Source organism: Mustela nigripes, chromosome 2 (assembly GCF_022355385.1).
Source record: "Mustela nigripes isolate SB6536 chromosome 2, MUSNIG.SB6536, whole genome shotgun sequence".
Lineage (NCBI taxonomy): Eukaryota > Metazoa > Chordata > Mammalia > Carnivora > Mustelidae > Mustela > Mustela nigripes.
In genome coordinates, this window is record NC_081558.1 from 55070964 (window position 1) to 55092694 (window position 21731).

The following is a 21731-nucleotide window of genomic DNA, read 5'->3' on the forward strand; positions in this document are numbered from 1 at the left end:
GCAGAATAATGGCCCTTAAATCTATACCTTAATCCTGAGACCTATGGAATGAATACGAATCTCTGGGTGTCAAAGGGGCAACTGTCACAGGCAGAATAATGGCCCTTAAATCTATACCTTAATCCTGAGACCTATGGAATGAATACGAATCTCTGGGTGTCAAAGGGGTAACTGTCACAGGCAGAATAATGGCCCTTAAATCTATACCTTAATCCTGAGACCTATGGATATTTTGTATTATGGGGTAAAAGAGACTTTGCAGTTGTATTTAAGATTAATAGATGTTATAATTCAGAGATTATCCTGTATTATGTGGATGAGCCAATCTAATCACACTGGTCCTTAAAAAAGAAAAATTTCTTTGCCTGGAATCAGAAACACAAAATCTAAGGACTCTTTCTTTTTTCTACGTTGCTGCAGGGGGCTCCATGGAAAAGCATGAGAAAGAATGCAGGCAGCATCGAGATGCAAAGACCAGTCCCCCAGCAGGGAAACAGAGACATATCCTATCCTATTATACCAGTCCTACATGGAACTGAGATCAGAGAACAACCTGAATATATTTGGAAGTGGACCCTCCCCAGCAGCCTACAGATAAAAGTCCAGGCCAGAGGACACCCTAGCTTTGGTCTTATGTGACCCTAAGCAGACTGCCCAGCCCAGTCCACTGGACTTCTGGAAAAAAGAAAAAAGATGCTTTAAGTAAGTGTGTGGTATACTGCTATGGCAGCAACAGAAAACTAGTATGTCATTTCAGAAATCACTTCCCTAAACCCTTCATTTTGCAAATGGGGAAAATGAAGATCAGAAACCAGAACACAGCAAAAAAGTTACACAGCAAGAAGACACGGAGCCAAAGGGACCGGATGTTCTGGGCTAGTTCTTGCTCTCAGAAGGAGATTCAGAGCTCTAAGCCCAAAACCAAACTGTGGAACACAATGAAAACCTGTGAATGATCATAACAAATCATTTTAGACATGGGGTTTTATAGAGAGCCCTTAAGTAATTCTCAGCCTGCTTCCATCTTTCAAATATCTGAGAGGAGAGTCTACTCAGGGCTGCACTTTATTTAGGTAAAACCCAGCTGGTTCCTTAGGCCAAAGAGATAGGGACATGATGGGGGCAGATGCCAAATCAGAGAACAGGATTCTGAAAAGCCACATCTAGAGAAGCCTAGTCCTCGAGCTAAAGCCACCTAAATACATTTTCCCCCAACGATTACATCTAATTGGCCTATTCAAAGGAAATTAATTTATGCCTGTCACCAGGACATCATCGATTAGAAGCAACTGGAGAATGAAGCCCCCATGAGCTGAGTAGTTGCCTCTCCAGGGATAATTGGGAGGCAGACCAGACCCCAGCCTCAAAGACATTGTTACATTCACACCTTCCCCTTCTCCCGCTGGGGGAGTCTCATATAATCCCAGACAACTTTAATGGAGGCTGAAAAAGTGGGCGGGGGGGTCCACTGAAGGCAGCAGAGACAGGCAAAGCCCCAAGCTGGGAGTCTCCACCCCAGTGCAGACCTGCACTCTGAGTCACTGTGTCTACCTGCCGCATTTCAGAACCTCAAACTGGTGACTTTAAACTCTTACTTTTGGTCATGGCTTGCACCTGTCCACAGTCTTTGTACACTGTGTGCCTTTGTGCATGTCATCTCTTCTGTTTAGAATGCTCTACCCACACTTCTTCACCTGAAAATTTTACTCACCCTTCAAGCCCAGCTCAAATGTCCAAAATGAACCCTGCCAACTTCTCAGGGAAGCCTTTTCTTCAATGGGCTTGGGAGCTCCTTCTGTGCTTACTACCAGAATACTGTTAATTTTCCTATTGTACTTATAATTGCACCCAGTCAGCTGCTTATGGATCTGCCTTCCCTAAGACCTGAAGTATATGCTGGATCTGTGGTCCCCATTTCTGATCCTACAGGGACTGGTACTAGCAGATGCCTAGTGCTAGGAGTCTGCTTAAGACTCTCTCTCTCCCCAGCCTCAGCCCCTCCCCCACTCACGTGCACACATGTGAATGAATACTCCTTAAATTGATTTGCATGTTTCCCTCTAGTTGTGAGGCTCATAAATGTTTCCCAAGGTCAAACTGTATGTAGTAAAATCCCAGACTGTCAGGAGCCAGAAAAAGTCTGTGGCCTGATTCCTTCATTGTACAGCTGAGGAAAAAGAGGCCTGGGGATTCCTTCATTGTACAGCCTGAAGAAAGAGAGGTCACATGCGATGCCAAAACAGATGTGAGTTTGAAGAGGAAGGAGTAGAGGATGGGGTACAGGAAGGGAGTAAAGCAGTGAGTGTGGGGTCCAACCTGCCCACAGTGGGAAGGGCTTTGGCCCAATACACTGTGATGTCACCATAGCCAGCTTGGGTTTCCTGCCTCATTCCAGGGCAGGGCCAGCAAAGAGGAACAGGCTCTGAAGACCTGAATGCAAACCCCAGCTTCTCCTCTTGATATCCGTGTGGCCTCAGGCAAGTCACGTCCCTGCTCTGAGCCTCAGTTTCCTCATCTGGAAAGATGATTGTGCCTATCTGACAGGGTCCTTCCTGACCCTCTCCCTCTATCCACCTGACTCCTCACTATATTTCAGGCCCAAGAGTCTCACTTTCTCAGAGGTCTACCCCAGCCACAAATGGTCAGAGCACCTGTTAGATGCTCTTAGAACTGCACTTCTTTGGAGCACCCAACAGAGTTGAATTTAAATACTTAACAGTGCAATTAGGCATTTCATGTCAACTTCCCTTGATGTTCCTATTGTCCCAGCACTCAGAACATTGATGAGACTTGGGGACAATCTATGCAAAGCTCTACTTGGTTAGGGTGTGCCCCCCCAAGATAACACAGCGCCCTTCAGCCTCCAGAATACATCCACGTATTTAACAAACTTCTATTGAGCTCAATCTGGGTACCAGGCCCTGTGCCAAATGCCAGGGACACACAGATGAGTTCAGGTGTTCAGTTCCAGAGGGACACACAGTGGGGTAAGGGAGATAGTGACTCAAACAACAGTGGCGAGCAGATTCTACACGGAGGTATGAAGAGGAAAGTGATCAATCCTGGGGTGAGGTCAGCAAGGTGATGCTTGCCTGCTGGGGTCTGAAGATCACAAAGAAGACTTTCTGTTTCAGAGTATTTTTTCCAAGCATTTAACAGAGTGCCTAAAATTCCCCTGTCAGTGCCATGCCCTTCCTCCTTTGCCCTCACTGTCCTCGCTACCATTTCTCTATGCACAGATGAGGGTGGCAGCTTATCTAATGGAACAAGGAACTGACGAACCAAGTCCCCTTTCTGGGCCCAGTTTTCTCCTCTGTTGAACCTGAGGGAATTCAGATAGGTTTGGTGGTATCTTAAAGATTTTATTTATGTCTTTATTTGAGAGAGCACATGTGTGTACACATACACACACATGTGTGCACACGAGTGGGGCAGAGGCTGAGGCAGAGGAAGAGAGAGTCTTTTTTTTTTTTTTTAAAGATTTTATTTATTTATTTATTTGTCAGAGAGAGAGAGAGAGAGAACACAAGCAGGCAGAGTGGCAGGCAGAGGCAGAGAGAGAAGCAGGCTCCCCGCTGAGCAAGGAGTCCGATGTGGGACTCGATCCCAAGATCCCGGGATCATGACCTGAGCCAATGGCAGCGGCTTAACCATCTGAGCCACCCAGGCGTCCCAGAGAGAGTCTTCAGCAGACTCCATGCTGAATGTGGAGCCTGGCTGGGGCTTGATCGATCTCATGATCCTGAGATTATGACCTGAGCAAAAACCAAGTTAGATGTGTAACCATCTGCACTACCTAGGTACCCCTGGGCTCGGTGGTATCTTGAAGCTCCCTCCTCAACACTGGGTACAGTGGGGTCAAAGACAGACCAGAAGTTGACAGAGGCTATGACACACAAACAACCCTGGCTGGCCTTGGACAAAGACATCAGGGCCTTTTAGAATCTGAGACTGGATCTGGGAAGGATGGAGGCAGAGAGAAAGTATAAAGGTAAAAGTGAAGGGCCTCCTCATCCTAGAGTCTGAGCAGCACCCCAAACTCTGAATCCCACAAAGCCTCTGACTCACTTCATGGCTCAGAAGCCAACCTTGACCTGTGGCCTCAGGCCAGCAAGGCAACTAACTTGGGTTTGGATCAGGGACCTCCCTGGAAACCAGATGCGGCATCTACAAGGAGTGTCCTGGGAAGGGAACAAGGGCCCAGAACAATCCCTAGCCACATGACATCACCCTCCTTTCTTCTATTATCACCAAGAGCAGCTCCAGGTAGGAACTGGGATTTGCCGCACCCTAACTCTGGGTCAGTCCTGGGACCCAGTTTTGCTCACCTCAATTCCTCATGGAACACATGGCTCTGAGGCAGACACCTCTGAGTTCTAGGTCTGACTCTGCCACTAGCTGGCTGTGTTAGCTTGGACAAAACCCTTGGAGCCTCTAGTTCTTTTTCTGCTCTTTATCACTCCTTCCTTGGTATTTTCTAAACCCTCAGTCTTAGAAAGAGCCTCTCCTCCCACTATTCTTCAGATTCCTTCTTCACAGTAGGTACAACCATCATTATATCCACAATTACATCCACTAAGAACCTACTTCATGCCAGGCCCTGCACCAAGGCACCAGGCCCTTGGGCTGGCATGGGTTACTCTTAGTCTGCCACTATCTATCATCCCTATTTTATAGTTGAGGAAACTGAGACACACCCAAGAAAAACGGCTTACCCAAGGCACCACAGAATAAGTATCTGCCTGACTATCTGCTAGTCTTATTCAGGTCTTTGCTGCCTCCTCCAAATGGTGGCTGTTGGGAGAATCAGTGGAGATAACAGGCATGGAAAAGCTCTGTAAACTTGAAAGTGCAGTGAACAATTATGTGGCTGCCACATCAAGGTTTCATAACTTTCTGGGTTTTCTATCTCAGCTTTCTGGCAGGACAGCCTCTCTGGCAGGGGTTCAGCCAGCCCCTTTGCACATACCCATTGCTGCCTAAGGTGGGGCAACTCTTGCCAGGAGCAAGAGACCAGTGAAGCTGGGATCTGCTTCCTTGAGCCCCACTGTGGGTCTTGACTCTCTACTCTATGTTCTCAAACCCTGTCCGTTTGCCTCGTCTACCACATGATAACTTGGAGCCTCAGTTTCCTCACCTAGGAAATCAGGTTGATCATCAGTGAGATAACATACATAAGGGAGTAGAGTGCACATATGTATGTAGAATACTGGCAGACTACAGAATCTGCTGGGTGTTGCTTCCTTTTCCCATTCACATCCTTAATTTCACTTCCATTCTTGTACACAGAGTGTGAGGAGGTTATTATAATCCAAGAGCTTAAGATCCAATAGTTATATATCCCTAAACTACTTCTGTTTTTCAAAGATGGGCAGAAACCATTTCTCCACTCCTTCTAATGTGTCTGGCACAGGGTTTTGTAAATCAGTGATGAAATCATTGGTGAAAAAGACTTCTAGCTATATATACCCAACAGATCACACTTATTAAAAGAAGACTGCCATATCATATGAGGTAAGGTGGGGTTTCTGAGTGTTCCTTAGGAAGCCTGGATTCCTGTGGGTGAGGATTCACAATGTTGACTTCCCATTTCATGGACACAGACACTGCTACAGGGTTAACAGTAACAGCTAAAGTGTATTGGGCCCCTAAAAGGCACACAGGCCCCAGCTACATTCTCTGTGAGGGTTAACTCATTCAAACTTCATGAGAATCTCTGAAAGTAGGTAGTGTCATCTTCCCTGTTTTTACAGATGAGATGGCTAAGGCACAGACTGGTTACGTAATCTGTCCAAGAACGTACAGCTAGGGACTGGCAGAGCTGAGATTTGAACCCAGCCATCTGCTCTGGAACACAGGTTGTCAACCCCCATAAGATACCCCTTTGTATAATTATCACCCCTCGTTAGGCTGTAAGAACAGCAATTGCAATCCATAACTCCCAATTTCCAAGATGTTTATTCATCATGATGGTCTCATTAACTAACTTCCTATGAAGTATTAAAAACTTGAACTTATGAAAGAGAATTATAATAACAAATCCTTGCCTTCTTTGTTGGAGTTCCAAGTAAGTTTTATTTGGAAAAAAGATCCTTTTTTACTTTGCAACATAAAGTCTGGAAACCACTGAGATTAGGTGTGTGAGGAAACACCAAATAACCAGTCTTCCCATCCGCTTCTTTGCAGCTGGGCCCCTGACTCCAAGGGGAGGATTTCTGTCCCCTCCCAAGGCGGGCTGGAGGGAGTGAGAAGCTATCGCATCTCCAAGCGCAGCCTTTTCAGTAGGTGAGTTTCTCAGCACTTCAGAGGACTCTGATTCAGTGGCAAGGGGCATGACAAACATGTTTCATTGTACCAGGAGACGTGTTCTGGAATTGGTTCCAGAGCTGATACTGAGACTTCCTATGGTTTTCTGGGGCTTCCCCTAAGGGATCCAAGGGATCTGAATATTTCTCAGAGGCTGCTGAAGCAGTACCTACAGCAGCCCACCTGCTTCCTTAGAACTCTCACTACCCAGCCAAAAACAATCCCAAGAGCTCAGAATTCCTGGCCTCATGACAGATTCTGCTATCCTTTCCAATTGTGCTTAATTACTGGTCATGAATGAGAGCTCACTACATCTCGAATTCCTGCTGGACATATCTGTCAGTATGAGAAGGTCTCATCGTAACCGTACAGAACTTAAGATCTCTCTAAGGCAGGATGTGTGTGTGTGTGTGAGAGAGAGACTGTGTGCTTAGTTTCTTAATTAAAATCATGCAAACATGCCTGAAATGTCAAGTTCTTGGGTCATGCCTTGATCCAGAGAAAATTTTCTTGGGCTCCAGACCAAACTCATGCACGAAGAGAATGGGTCTGTTTACATAGAGACCAGCCACATCATCCCCGAAAACAATCCCAACCCCAAGACATTCATCTTGCAGGAAGACGGCCAAAGACACAGGCTTCTCTAAGATAGGGAAACACTACAATCCTCAAGGGCAAGCTCAGAATTCCCCAGCACATGGCTCAGCAGCTGTCTTCATCTCTTGGAGGCTGGACAGTCTTGGGGCATACTCAAGGAGCCAGATGAAACACATTAATTCATCACTCAGAAATTATTATGAGCTTTTTGTCCTGTTGACCTGGAGTACTGTGAGCATGGATGATAAATTCTCCAAGGGCCCTTCCTGAGCCTAGCCAGGCAATCTAAGGAAGCATTAACCTCCTGCATAATATTATGCCTTTGATTATTACTGCATGAGTATGTGCTGTTCGTTCTCTCTCTCTCTCTCTCTCTCTCTATATATATATATATATATATAGTTTTTACATCATCCCCTGACCATGTGGATCTAAGCAAGTAGACAGTCATTATAAGCTGTCCATTCTGAATGCCTATAATAAGGACATTTCCGTTCTGAGGATCCATACTCCATTGTGTGTCCTCACCTTTGACAGCTGGAGGGTCAATTCCAATTGGGAAGTTCTCAAAGGGGGTGGACCAGAAAGAGGGGAGAAGTCATACCTAGAGCCATCTTCCTTCCTGTCCTAGCCCTGTCACTTGACAGACTTACAATCATGCCATCACACTGAACCTCAGTTTCCTCTTCTATTAAAAAAGTAAAATTGGGTAACCACTGCCAAAAGGACATTCAGCAGATTAAATGAAGTGATGCACATACAGTGAGAAAACCTCACAGCTGAGGTGACACACGGGTACTGGAAACTGCCTCAGGCAAAATTCTGGCTCTGCTGTGACCTCGGGCCCTTTACTTACTGGACCTTAGCTGCCTCATCTGGTGAGTATAGACCTTCTGAAAAGGTCTATACTATGTATATGTATAAAGCCTCTATAGCAGGCTGGTGTTTTGGATTAACTGGGTTAATGCACATGAAGGGTCTAAGACAGGGCCTGGCATATAGTGAACCTACAGGGAAGTCTCATGGGCTCCATAGCTCTTCACCTCAGCTCCCAGCAGCAAAGTATGAGAATGACAGTATGCTCTAATACCTAACAAAACCGGGGTGCCTGGGTGGCTCAGTGGGTTAAGGGCTTTGCCTTTGGCTCAGGTTGTGATCCCAGAGTCCTGGGATCGAGCCCCGAGCCGGGCTCTCTGCTCAGCGGGGAGCCTGCTTCCTCCTCTCTCTCTCTCTCTGCCTGCCTCTCTGCCTACTTGTGGTCTCTGTCAAATAAATAAATAAAAATTTTAAAAAAGAAAAAAAAGAAAAAAAAATACCTAACAAAACCCTTGCACACATACCCTCTCTGACTCCTCAGGATGGCTCAGTGATGAAGGGACCATCACGCACATGTCAGCAGGTGAGGAAACCAAGGCTCCAATCACATGACAAGGTAAGGGATGAAGGCAGACCTGAGCTCATTCTCTCTTCCTGCCATGCCATGCTGCCTCTGTGGTCCTGTCATCTGTGCTGCCTAAATGCCATCAACCACCCTAAGAAACCCTATGCCCAGGTCCAGAGCGGTGGGAGCTCTGGTTTATTCTGTTCTCAGTGACTGCAGTAACTGTGGCTTACAGCCTCCAGAAGCTGGAGCCGCTAGGTCCTTTTGCCATGCCTCAGTCTCTTGCCCTTGAGACACCTTACTGTGGTAGCTTCTGTTCTGCCATTCTACCCCACATCTGACAATCACTGTGCTGGAGTACCTGCTAATCATGTCACTCTCTTGCTTTAAAACCTTCATTAGCTCCCTATGACTCACAGATTAAATCAATTCACATAGAAAGGAAAGTGCAAATGCAACATATTCATTTTCAAGAACTGCCTAGCCTAATCACCACACACCCTTCCTCTAGCATGGCTGGGCCAGTCCTCTCTGTAAAGAGTCTTCTGTAAAGAGCACTCAGATGGGGAACTCAGAACTCCTAGTCCTGAGCAGTTTTAGAGCAGTTACAGGTGGGAGAGACATCAGAGACCCAGAAGCTCAAAATTCACATAGCCAGGATCTAAATTCCAACCTGTTTATACTCCCAGAACCATTCTGAAAAGCAAATAAATACTCTTTGCTATGATCTTCAAACTATTTGGTAGTCTGACCCTAAAATGTCCAAGTCTTAGGAAATGGTCTGAAGAGTTCAAGTAACTCAAACATTTCTGGATTTTTTTTTTTCCCTTAACATTTTTGGATCTTAACATTTCTCTTCAATGGCATCTCCTTAAAGTAAAATCGAAATCTTTTACAAACGCTCCTGCCCACCCCACCCCTATCACTCCCCCTGTTTTGTTCTGCACTCCAGCCATGCTGGCTTCACGGCCTCTCCACAAACTCTACAAGGGTCCTCCAGCCTCAGGATCATTGTCTCTGCCATTCCCTGGGCCTGGGATGCTCTTCCCCCAATGATGGTTTGATCATCATTCAGGGTTCACTCGAACATCACCTCCTCAGAGAAGCCTTCCTTGACTATCCTATCTAAAATGTCCCTCCCACAAGTCACTTCCTATCACATTGCTCTTTCCTCCTCCACCCCACAAAATAATGTCCTCACGAAAGAATGATTTTATTAACTCTGATTATCTTGTTTACTTCTTAGCGGGTTTACTGTCTTCCTCTTCCGAGTAGGAGATCACATCTGCCAGAGCAGGGATCTTATCTGTTGGCTCCCTACTGTATCTGAAGCTCATAGAGCACAGGCCAATCCACAATAAGGACCTGAACTACAGATATGACTTTCATCTTTGGCTACATCCTACACATGATGTGCTCACCTCCCATCCACAGGCAGAGGAGAGTAAGGCCCAATACCCCAAGTACCACCCAAACTCAGGCTGGAACAAAGACTTCACTCCTCCTCTGGGGCTCAGCTGGTCAAGAAGACCTGCTGCTGATATTTCACCAAAGAACTCATGGAACAAGACTGGCTTCTATTAGTGAGAATTATTTTCACACCTCCCACAGGGGGAAACCCTGCTTTTATGAAGGTAAAACCACATTGTGATTAACACTTAATCAAGATTTCGTCTATATTATAGCTCTGCAAAGAAAAAAATAGTCGGGGGCCTTAATATCATGTTAGTAAATGTTACAATAAGTGTGTTTCTGACACGATTTTCTTATTAGGGTCCTTCCCTGTAAATTTTATTGCATTTAATTAAAAATTATTGCTAAAAGAAACAGCTGCAGATGGTCTTATTTTAAGTCAGAAAATTAAAAACTGAATATTCTCATCAGTCAATTTCAACAAGAAGCACAACCGCATGCATTAGGAATGTGATGGTTTTGAGATTATAATAATTTTTATGGCATTTCCAGGTCCTTTCAATGAAACTTAATGAAAGCTCTGCATGAGTTCATTTGTCAAAAACATAATAATAATAGGAAGGCTCCCAGCATTCAGGCAGATATAAAGATACCCATGAATACCATGGATGGGATGTGCCAAAAATCCAGGCATGCAGCTCTCAGCACCAATGGAATCAGCAGGAGGTTCAGTTGCAGATCTGGCATGAACCCACCCAAGGATTTATAGCTGAGGCTGTAAATCACCTTTGTATTACAATGATGCATATATTCACGGGGGCAACACCATCTACAGTGGTAAAATATAAAAATAAGGTTTCACTCTCTCAGGGAATCACTTCAGCAAAATATTTACTGCGTTCTAAGGATGGTGAACGTGCGCTAGGGCCTGGGGAGGAGGGAGGGAGGGCTCTTATGGCTAGATTTTGTGCTGGATTTAGGAATTCTAGCTGCAGTCGCTGTCCTTGGTCTGGATTGCCTGTACAATTATCTCCCCCAGCTTTATTACTTGGCTTGTATCCTTTAAATTTTAAGGGCTGAATTCTTATTATTTCTTGCTTGTCTTTTACTGGAAACGAACTCAAATCTTTTATTTATCTGGGCCCCGACAGGCTGTAAACAAATAAATAAAAGGATGAGGAAAGCGAAGGCAGCCCCATGCTAGCTAGCTAGCCCCATGCTAGCTCTGGAGTCAGCGCGGGAGAAGTGAGTGGCTGTGTTCACTGTGGAACCCCACTCCTTCCCTTTGAGCTGCTATGGCTCTGCCTGGTCTTCGTATTCTCAGGAGGGGACTACTGCAGTGGTCTCTTGACTAGTCTCCCTGCTCCCCTCTTCATCCCTCCACTTCATCCTGCCAACAGAGTGCCCGTGCCATTGCACCATCTCCATTGTGTGCCTGCCAGGCTGAAAACCGCCACGGTCCCCCGACTACCTGGGAGCAAGGCACTCACTCATCAAGCTGATATTCGAGGGACTTTTTGGTTGGGTTCCAATTGCCTTCCCAACTTTGTCTCACAGACGAGTACACTGAGGTCCATCTGACCACTTCATGATCCTTTCTTATCCCCAGACTCATGCACAGGCTTGTGTTCCTCCTGGACTGTTTGTCTCCATCATGAACTCCTGTTTCTTTGCCAAAACCCACCTCAAGTGTCTCCCAGATAGTACAGGCTGCCCACAGCCCCTCCTCTAGAACACAAGGGGGTGGAAACCTCTAGTATCTAAAACAGTAGCTGATGTTTGGTAGATGCTGAAAAAATGTTAGCAGAGTGAGGAATGGCTAGCTGAGCTAGTGCAACATACTAGTCTAAGAACTGGAAATCAGAAAAATGTGGTGTTTGAGTTCAGTCCTTAGTCTTCCAACCCAATCTCCTCCATATATTCTCCATGCCTGCCGATGATGGGAGCTGTTTTCCAGAAAAAAAGATGTCAAAGCACCTCCTGACCAAGATTAAACCATGTTTACTACAGCTTCATCTGCTAAAACCACAGATTTGTGTTTCTACACAAATCCTTGCATCTCTTTCCTACCTTCATTCAAGAGCCTACTTTTCCTTCAGTGTCTATGAAGCCATCCTACCCTCCTCTAAACTCCTACCTTTTGGATCCTGATCTCTTTCTTTCTTTCTTTCTCTCAGATTTAATTTATTTATTTCAGACATAGAGACAGCAAGAGAGAGAGAGCACAAGCGAGGCTGGTGGTGGTGGGGGCGTTGCAGAGGGAGAGAAGATTCCTCACAGAGTAGGGAGCCTGATGCAGGGTTCGATTCCAGGAACCTGGGATCATGACCTGAGACCAAGGCAGAAGCTTAACCAGCTGAGCTACCCAGGCACCCCTAGATCCTAAGCATTTTCTACCTTGCATTCCAGGAGCTTGGGTAGAAGTCCTTCTGCTACCCTCCAACTGTAAGTCTACTGAGGCCAGTGATGGTTCCTGGTCTGCCTCTCTGTCTATATTTCACTAGGCACAGCTCCTCAAGAACCAATCATTTCTCAAAAGGTCATCATCAGCCAAAATATAGAATTACCAGGATGTTTCCACTCCTTATCTTCATATGAATGCTATATAATATGGCCAATCCACAGACTCTTGAAGATGTAATTCCAGCTGCATTCCAACAAGGAACAGCTCTGTAAGAACCCTAAGAGTCCTGAAATGCTGGCCCTCAGACCTTTCACAGCTCTTCCTGGAAGGCACGAGCACTCATGAGCTGCTGCTCCTGGGTGGGCTGAATCATCTGAAGCTCCTCTAACAAGTAGTATAACCCAAACAGACAGCCTGCTCCCAACCCAGAGCTCCTGGCTGCTCTGAGGGCACAGCTGGCCGCAGAGGGGTACGTGTCCTCCACCATGGCCCTGAGGGAGGGCAAAATGTCTGAGTATCTCATTAGCAAATTCCAGGAAAGCTTGTCAGCCTTCTTGATGAGCTGCCAACAGAGTAACACACCCACCACGCACCAGAAAAGAAAGGAAAGTGTCCCTCCAATCTTCCTTGAGCCGTCTGGACCAATAAACAAAGCCAACATTTTGGTGGTGGCTGTGCTACATTGTCTTCTGCAAGTGAGATACTACAGCTGTTGGATGAAGACCACCAGAAAACATGGCATTTTTTCAACTACAGGAAACAAGAGATGGGGAAAGACCTAGACTCGAATCTTAGTTTGGCTACTTACAACCTGTGTAACAGAGGATAGTTTATAGCACTTGAAACTAATGTGGCTAACCAATCGTGAAATACAAGCAAAATAACAGCTAAAGTCAGAGTCACAGAGCCAGGCCTACCTATTATGATTATGGAATGAAAAAAACTTCAGTCCTGGTGTCCTTGGTGTAAGAGGCTCCTAATGACTCCAAATTACTATTGCTGGGGCTGTTCTCTGCAGCCCTGACCCCAGCCCAGGAGGAAGTGAGAGGTAGTGCTGAAACCACACCCCACAGCTAAAGCTTGCAAGTTCATGGTCACAGTTTTATTGATGTGATGTCCTGAACACGAAGTCAAACTCATGCAGAAGAACCATCATATGGGAGAGAAAGGAGAGACAGAGAGAGAGAGACATCCCCACCATCAAAGGGACCAGACTCTCAACCCAAACCTCTGGAATCAAATTCAAATCCTGCATCTACCACTATGTGACCTTACCATATCACTGAATAGTAGCTAATATTTACTGATCATTTCATCATGTGTAACATTAACTCCTTCTGTCCTTTTTTTTTTTAAGGTTTTATTTATTTATTTGACACACACAGAGAGAGAGAGAGAGAGAGAGAGAGAGAGAGATCACGAGTAGGCAGAGAGGCAGGCAGAGAGAAAGGAGGAAGCAGGCTCCCCGCTGAGCAGAAAGCCCAACGCAGGGCTCGATCCCAGGAGGCTGAGACCATGATCTGAGCCGAAGGCAGAGGCTTAACCCACTGAGCCACCCAGGTGCCCCTAATTCCTTCTGTCTTAATGTTAAGAGGCAGGAACCACTACGATTGCCTATGACAGATAAAGTAAGACGCAGACCTTGTCCCAGGTCACACAGATAGTAAGGAGTGGAGTACAGAACCACACCCCAGGCAGCCTGGCTAAAGCCCACATGCTTGGCCCCTGTGCTCTCAAAGGCTCTCCCTGGGCTCCACTGTCCTCATCTGCATCCATAAAGAACTACCATAAATGCATCAAGAACAATATGGGAACTGATTGTAACAGCTGGAGAGAACAGAGAAAGAGAGAGATGAGAAAAAGCTACTGTGGCAGTATGTAAATGGTAAATCTAGGTGGTGGGCAAATGAACATTCACTGTAAAAGGTCTTTCAACTTTTCTATAAGTTTGAATATTCTCATAATGAAATGGGGAAAAGCAGCTTCAGGGATCCGTGTTGGTGTATAATGCTGAGTGATTAAAGTAGACTCATTACCATGCAAAAAATAAATATACAATTATGGAGATTTAAATGAGACACTGAGGACAAGGCAGTTTATGTACTGTTTTGCATCAAATGGGTATTTATTAAGTGTATAACAAAGCACCTAGCATTGCATTGCCAAAGACAGGTGCTTAATAAATGATAATCCTTTGACCCTTGTGAAGCTCAAAACCACCAATTTGCATGGAATCATTAAGCTTCTGGTCATCAACACATATTTATTGAGCTCCTAGCATATAGCCAATGTACTGAGGGGCCATGGGACACTCAGAGGTAAAGATCAGGTCCCCCAACCAAGAGTCCTGCCTGAGGACATTAAACAGTCTATTTGAAAAGTAAATATTAGACTAGATCTCTGATCCATTTTTTGTTTTTCATAAGGGTCAATTCAGGGCGGTTAAAAAAAAAAATGTTCTGGGGATATGCTTTAAACTAAAAGATGATGAAACCTTCTGTATACCCTGGGGGAAATTTACGTAAGTAATAATGTATACAATTTTATTTTACAAGACAGAAAATTGTTAATAACATTATTGCAGCTCCTAAAATGTTATTATCTGGGTATATAAACCTCAAAGGAAGTAACTACATAGAAGAAACTTTACAATCATCCATTAGACCCTGAGCTGCTACTCTGATTTAGAGCTCTCTAAGGGCTCTCTGAATTCTATTCTATACTCTACATGTTTCTTGAAGGGAGGTACTTTTAGTGGAAAAAGGGCTTGGATTTAAATAACAGTGAATCACACCAGAGAGTTATTCCCTTTTCAGTCCTTTTGAATCCTTCTGATTATGCCAAGGAGAAAGTCTCTGTGTGGTGCCAGGACATCTTTAACACCTCTCCCTGTTTAACAAAGGGACCAGGCTTCCAGCTCCAGCCTTGGCAAGTAATAACCTCAAGCTAGAATATACCCGTTATTTTTCTTTCCTTTGTATCTTATTTGTATAACTGCCTTCTATTTATGGCAACCAATAGTGTTTTTCCATTTCCCTACAGTGACATAAAATTTCCTTTCTAAGTATGTCTGAAATAAAAAAGAGAGACTGATTGAAGGAAAAACAGTAAGTAAGTGATAGTATGGGGGTAGAACAGAAGTGGTGCAAGTGGTACAGGAGAGGCAAAGGGTTGAGGAACATGGGTCTGCTCCAATCTTACCATTTTACAGATGAGCAAACTGTGGCCTAGCCTTTTCCAAGATCCCACAGCAAGCCAGTGGCTGAGCAGGCTTTGAACCTACAATATCCCAATATCCTGTCCTGCACCCTTTCAGGGCTGTTGATATTTATTTTGGCTTCTCTCCCTGATCCTCATGCTAAAGCAAGCTGCAGGACAGGGCCAGGAGCAGAAGGAGGAGGAACTGCCTCTCCCACCCTCTTGCTCCATCCTGTCCAGCCCAACCTAAAGCAACCCTCAGCACCCCTAGGCATGTGTCTCAGATCAGCAGCACCCCAGCCACTAGGTTCTCAAAGCCCCTGTTCAGGTGAAGAAGCACTAGGACCCCACCCCCACAGCAGTTCCTTATGCCTCTCAACTTGATGTGTATGAAACCTCCCTTGCCCAGACCTGTTTCAGCCCAAAGCGAGGATTTTTCTCCCCCTTCCCTTCCATCTGTTTCATGCAGGAAAAACAGAAGAAAGCTTTGCTCATTGATTGATGTCCAAGAGGATGTAGTTCCTGCATGGGAGATTTATCCTGGTCAGCCTGGCCTTCCGTGAAATAGCATCAGAGTAGGGCAACTGCACTGAGTCTGACAGTACAGGATACTCAACCATGACCCCAGGCTGTAGCATCAAATGTGAGAAAATGCAGGGAGAGCACCCAGCACAATGCCTGGCACACAGGAAGCAGTCAAGCATTGACATTTTCTTGGATATTTCCCCCTTATTATCAGGTTAATTTGATGAAGGACCTTTTTTGGGTTTTGGGCAAAGTACAGATCAAGGCAACAGGGACTCTGCAAATGGCCAAGCAACATGTGCACTGTACAGCCCCGGGGGAAGGGAGCTGAATGTGAATGTGGCTCTGGAGTAGTGCAGTTCACAGCCTACACAATCAGATCTGGGACCCCTCAATGTAATTCACTAAGAATGCCTGAACCAGGAAATCTTGAGTCCTAGCACTGATTTCTCCACTAAATTGCTGAGCTACCTTAGGTAAATCCTTTTTTCTCTCTGTGTTTGTTTCCTCCTCTGTAAGGGAACCAAATGTTGTCCGAAGTTCCCTTCCAGCTATAAAATTCAGTGATTCTACAGAAGCAGACTTCAATTTCTGAAGGGCTGTCATACAAAAGAGGAAATTAGCTCACTTGCCTGGCTTGAGAGGAGGAGAGCCAGCATGAGTTGGGTAGGAATATTAGAAGACAGCTTTTGCCTCAGTCAGAAAGGAAAATTTAATCAGGATACCTAGCAACAGATGAGGCAGCTCTGGGAGGTGGTGAGTTCCCTGTGGCTTGAGGAATTCAAGTACAAACTGAGTTAGAGAAAGGCCTGTTAGGGCGGGAGCTTTGACCATCTGCCCTTTGAGATCCTTTCTAGGTGATTCTGGTTTCAGAGCTCAGTTCTATTTTCATTAACACTAGGAGACACTCAGCTAGGTCTGGATCTTGTCAAACCCTGCTGATAACTATTAATGCAAGGAACTGATTGGCTGTGCAGTTCTCAACCATGTAGAGTTTGCACAAGTCCACACTCTCCAAATTAAACTCAGTCCCTCCAACAGTGTTAGTGTTTACCTTTGCCCCAGCAAACAAACCCTTTCATTCTGGAAAGAACTAATTAACGGCCTCACCCAGACTTGGGGGAGGGAGAAGATGGAGCCAGGGTGGGGAACCATGTAAAAAACTCAGGAGAATAAACCACCTAAACACTTCTAGCATCTACACTCCAGCGACAGCTCATGCTAATTGCAAATCATCTTATCTATTCATTACTGCAGGCGCCCTGGGAACTCCTAGCAGCAACAGCTGTGTGGGACTGGGTGAAGTCACTGCACACAAGGGGTCAGAATCAGGTTGTCCTTTAAAATCACGGCAACTGGGCGCCTGGGTGGCTCAGTGGGCTAAAGCCTCTGCCTTCGGCTCAGGTCATGATCCCAGAATCCTGGGATCAAGTCCCACATCGGGCTCCGTGCTCAGCAGGGAGCCTGCTTCCTCCTCCTCCTCCTCTCTCTCTCTCTCTGCGTGCCTCTCTGCCTACTTGTGATCTCTGTCAAATAAATAAATGAAATCTTTAAAAAAAATAAAAATAAAATCACAATGATTTTTGCTTGTATTAATTCCAATCAGGCGCTCCCAAAGAGAGTACATGGTTGAGGCTGAATTGCATTGCCTTTAAGTTGCATCCACAAGGTACAAGAACAGCAAGATCTGGCAGTTACCCACTTGGAATGATCAATAAGGGCATTCAGTTGGTCTTGGGAGGGTGGGATCAGAAAATCCCCACCGTTGTCAATAATTTCAGTGTTTCACTCTTATGTTCAAGGTGAATGAGTCCAAAAAAGTAAAATAAAATCAGCCTGGATGTATGTCTTCAAGGCTTCTATTCAGAAATTTAGCTCAGGGCACCCTTTGCTCTTTAAAACAATTTAAACAGATTGTCTTTTCTAGTTCCATTGAATAAAGTGTATATTTACACAGTAAAAGGGTTTCAATTTCAATTTAGGGTATTTTCCTGATGGTGAAAGATATTTAGTTTGGCACAATACCAGGACCTTCTCTCTTGGTGACTTTCCTGGAGGGGACTAGCAAACCCATCTACCTAGATGAGAAATGTCTCTCCAATAATAGAAATACAAATGCTCTCATTTACACTGTATTTGGCATTTCAATACTTTCACCCAGACCATCATCTCTGATCTCTTTAAACACTGCCTTGAGGCAGCAGGAATCCCATTTCACAGATGTAGTAACTGGGCTCAGAGAGGTAAAGCCATTCACCCCAGGTCACCCAGCTAGAAATACACAGAGCCTGAGACTAAAAAGCAAGTCCATTCTGTCCCCTACACCTAATCTCGGATGCTCACACTTGCCCAAGAACAAAGAAAATGTAATTTCACAGTACCTTTCTGCTTCTTGGTCTGCACTCTGCTGTTTGCTCTCAAAGGCGTTGAAGCTGCTCATGTCCACGTAGCCGTCATTTTCATTTGCTGTGGACAGGGCTCTGCTCTGATCTTCAAACAGTTTTGTAAATGTCCCAGCTCTTGCAGGCCTCCGGGGTGGAATCTGAATATTTTCATAGTCTGAGTTCATGGCTGGGATGTTCTCATAGTCTGAAGTGTCGGCGTTGGGGAATGAGATGGACCGTGGCTTGGTCAGGGGCAAGGGCAGAAAGGGGGGGCGGGAGCGGTCTTCAAAGGACTCCACTCTGGACACCGTCCTGCTGAAGGGGACACCTTTCCTTTTGCCATCCCTGTAGAAGATGAGGGAGGAAGGGGAATCGGAAGCCCGGAGCTTGCCAGTCCGAGCCTTAAGCTGCGGGGAGTTGCTGAGGCTCCTCCGGTCGATTTCCAGAAGCCTGGCAGGCGCATGGTAGCTGGATTCTGAAGATGACCTGGAAGAAGACACATTGACATCCACATGCACTTTGTTCTCAGATTTCTTTTTAAACGTCAGCGCCAGGAACCTCTTGAAGGATGACTTCTTCTTCTTGGTGTGCTTGTCTGGAGGCTCACTCTCAATCAGCAGGGAGGGAGAGCTCTTTGTGATGGGCTTTTTGGTGATACAGGCCAGGTCGAAAGGGGGTGGGATGTCGACCACAGAAGAGGGTGTTGAGGTGCCGCTGGATGGAAGGTGGTTCCTCTGGGAGAAACTTCCAGAGGAGCCAATCATACAAGGCAGAGAAAGGTTGTCATCTTTCCTTTTGATCCTATGGTCATCCAAGCTGGATGCCTCTGACTCCCGGTACAAGGACACTGGAATCTCTCGGCCTTCCACAGAGAATGACCGGGGATATAAAGTGAAGGCTCTGGGCTTTGCTGGCAAGGCCCTGCTGGCTTCCAGCGGTTTCCCCTCCAATGAAAGAGCTGTCTTTCTTGCCTCCTTGTTGCCACCTCTAATGCCAATAGCTGATGAGCCAGCTTCTGGTCCGGTTTCTTCTGGGACAGTTTCTGGGACATAGCCAGCCATCTTCCCAGAGTGGGGCCTGGTCCTCGTGATGATATTCTTCCTGTCGATAGAGACCAGGCCACCCTCAGCATCAGAGTTCATTTCTTCTTTTGTGCCATAACCACTCAGCATGTCTGATGCAGCCTGTGTCTCAGGCTTCTCTCCTTCCTCGGGGTTAGCCCCTTGCTCCAGGTCAACTCCCATCTCATAGGGGTTGGTGAGCGCATCATCTATGGCATCCTCATCCTCTGGCATGACCACCACATCAGGGACAGAGGGGCCCTCCTCAGAGTCACATGAAGTTCCAACAGTGGGGTCCTGCTCCGCACATTCTCCAGACTGTGGTTCCTGCTGTGACTCTAAGTCTTTCGCTGACTTGGGAAAAGAGGAGTAGCTCTCGCTACAGAAAGAGGTGCTTTCAGTCGGAAATAACTCGTAGGGACTTCCTGAGAGTGAAGTCACAAAGTCATCCATGCCATCGTTCTCATAAGGAATGATTTGGCAGCTCTCCTCGGCAGGTTCATCCTGAACCAGTTCTTCACCTTCTCGAGGGTCCCCTCCCTCCTCCTGGGTGACTGCTGCCATTTCTTCCTGGTCCGTTTTCTCATTTTGGTCATGTGGCTCATCCTGGTCACCACTGGCTGTGGCATCTTCGCCCCTCTCCTCTGAGACTTCAGGGCTGTCTGTGGCCATCTCCACCTCCTGGACACCTGTGGCCAAGCCCTCATTCTCTGTGGGTTCCTTGCTATCATCTTCAGCATCCCCCTCAGGGGGCCCGTCAGAATTCACACACTCATCTGGAGCCCCTGGTTCTGTGCTGGCAGAGCCTTCCTCACCATCCTCTTCTGCCTCCCTGGGTGTCCCAGGGGGCCCAGGCTCATCACTGGGATTTGCTGGAGCCTCTAAATCAATGTGAGTTAGGATATCACTGGGAAGGACTGCCTCTCCATCCCAAGGGCCCCTGTCCTCCAGGTTGTACACATTGTGCTCTTCCACTAGCTTCTCTTCCTCCTCACTTGTAAACCTCTGCTCCTCTGCCCCCGGGTCACAGGCACCATCCTCTGCCCCCACATTCTCAGGAGTGGGGGCTGTGCCTCCATCAGCCTCTTCACTCGGCACTACTTCTGCTGGGGCTGCCAAGTCCTCAGCAGCTCCCATCCCCTCCGGGTCACTCCCCTTGCCTCCCTCCTGGCAATCCTCTCCCCCAGCAGCATCTGGAGGCACCATTACTGCATTCTCCGCAGAGCTGCTATCACTGGGTCCATCCTCTTTTGGTGGAGACTTGGGGACCACGATGTAATCCTCATCAGCTTCAGACTCGGAGCACTCCAAGTTGGACCGGTGCTCTTCATAAAGCCCCCTGTCAACACAGAGCAGCTTCCCATTGCTGCATTTGTTCAAGCTGTTGATCACATACACACTGGCTCTCCACTCACTGGGGGTCGCCAGCCTGGGCTTAGGGGCGATGGGGGGTTTTGGCCCCCTAGACATGGAGTTGGGACTATGGAGACTATCAGGCCGGGGTGATGAAGGGAATTTGGGTGCTGTCACTGGAGTGAGGGGACTGGCAGTCTTTGGCTTGGGAGCAACTGGTGGTTTTGGTGAATCTGAAGGATGAAAATAGAGAAAACAAGGACACAAAAATTACAGTTACCCTTATTTCCATCCAGAGTGTCCTACTTAGTATTTTCAAGAAAGCACCGAAGAGAGTTTTCTAACCTATGTGAGCCCAATCCACTATGTTCTGTCCTCAGTTTATGTCCCCCACCACCATCTTTAAAATCCTTTCACCTCTACTGATAATTCATTCTGTAAACAAAATGAATAGATCTTCCTTCTGTACAGAGTCCAGCTAACAAAACTCAACTCAGTGATATACTCCTCAAACAAAGGTGTGCAGATCATTATAATCGTTCATCCAACGCCACGTATTAAATGCTTTCTAGTTGCCAGGGACCCATAAGACAATGCGGAGCTTGACAGTCGCCATCCCTGGGACCCTCACGGAGCTTCTATTCATACTACTCTACTCATACTACAGTTAATTCACTGGATACCTACTATCTATATGCATAGAACTGTTGACGGGAAGGTCTTCTAGGGTCAAGAAGAGAAGAATACCTCTGTTGAATACTTGCAGTTGAGTCAGGGAGGCAAGACTAACAAGCACAATTAGAGGACAGAGCCACAGACCCTTGGAAGGTTATTATTAAATAGCCATTATCTCATTCCTTCAAGAATGATACACCAAAGGTCTGTGACAGTGATGCATGACTCTTCTAAGGGTCACCTCTGAATTCTACATGCGTCAAGACTGGTGTCTAGCCAAGTGTCCTGCATCCAGATTTTATGGGCATCCAGATTTCATGGGAGAAACTGTATAGTATTTTCAAACATGGATCTTTGCAAAAAGTCTCTTGCCTTACAGATATGGAGGATCTAGCTGACCATGTTAGAATAAAGGATGTGGTACATGCAACACA

General features: G+C 46.2%; 1 protein-coding gene across 2 annotated transcripts in view; it reads right to left on the reverse strand.

Moving 5' to 3' along the window:
- Window positions 1-21731, reverse strand: part of FGD5 (FYVE, RhoGEF and PH domain containing 5) — a 123032-nt gene that overhangs the window by 93812 nt on the left and 7489 nt on the right. For both annotated transcript variants that reach the window (XM_059390391.1, XM_059390389.1), the window contains exon 2: window positions 18206-20855. In XM_059390391.1, coding sequence (XP_059246374.1) covers window positions 18206-20855 — 2650 coding nt within the window. The remainder of the gene's footprint in view (window positions 1-18205; window positions 20856-21731) is intronic.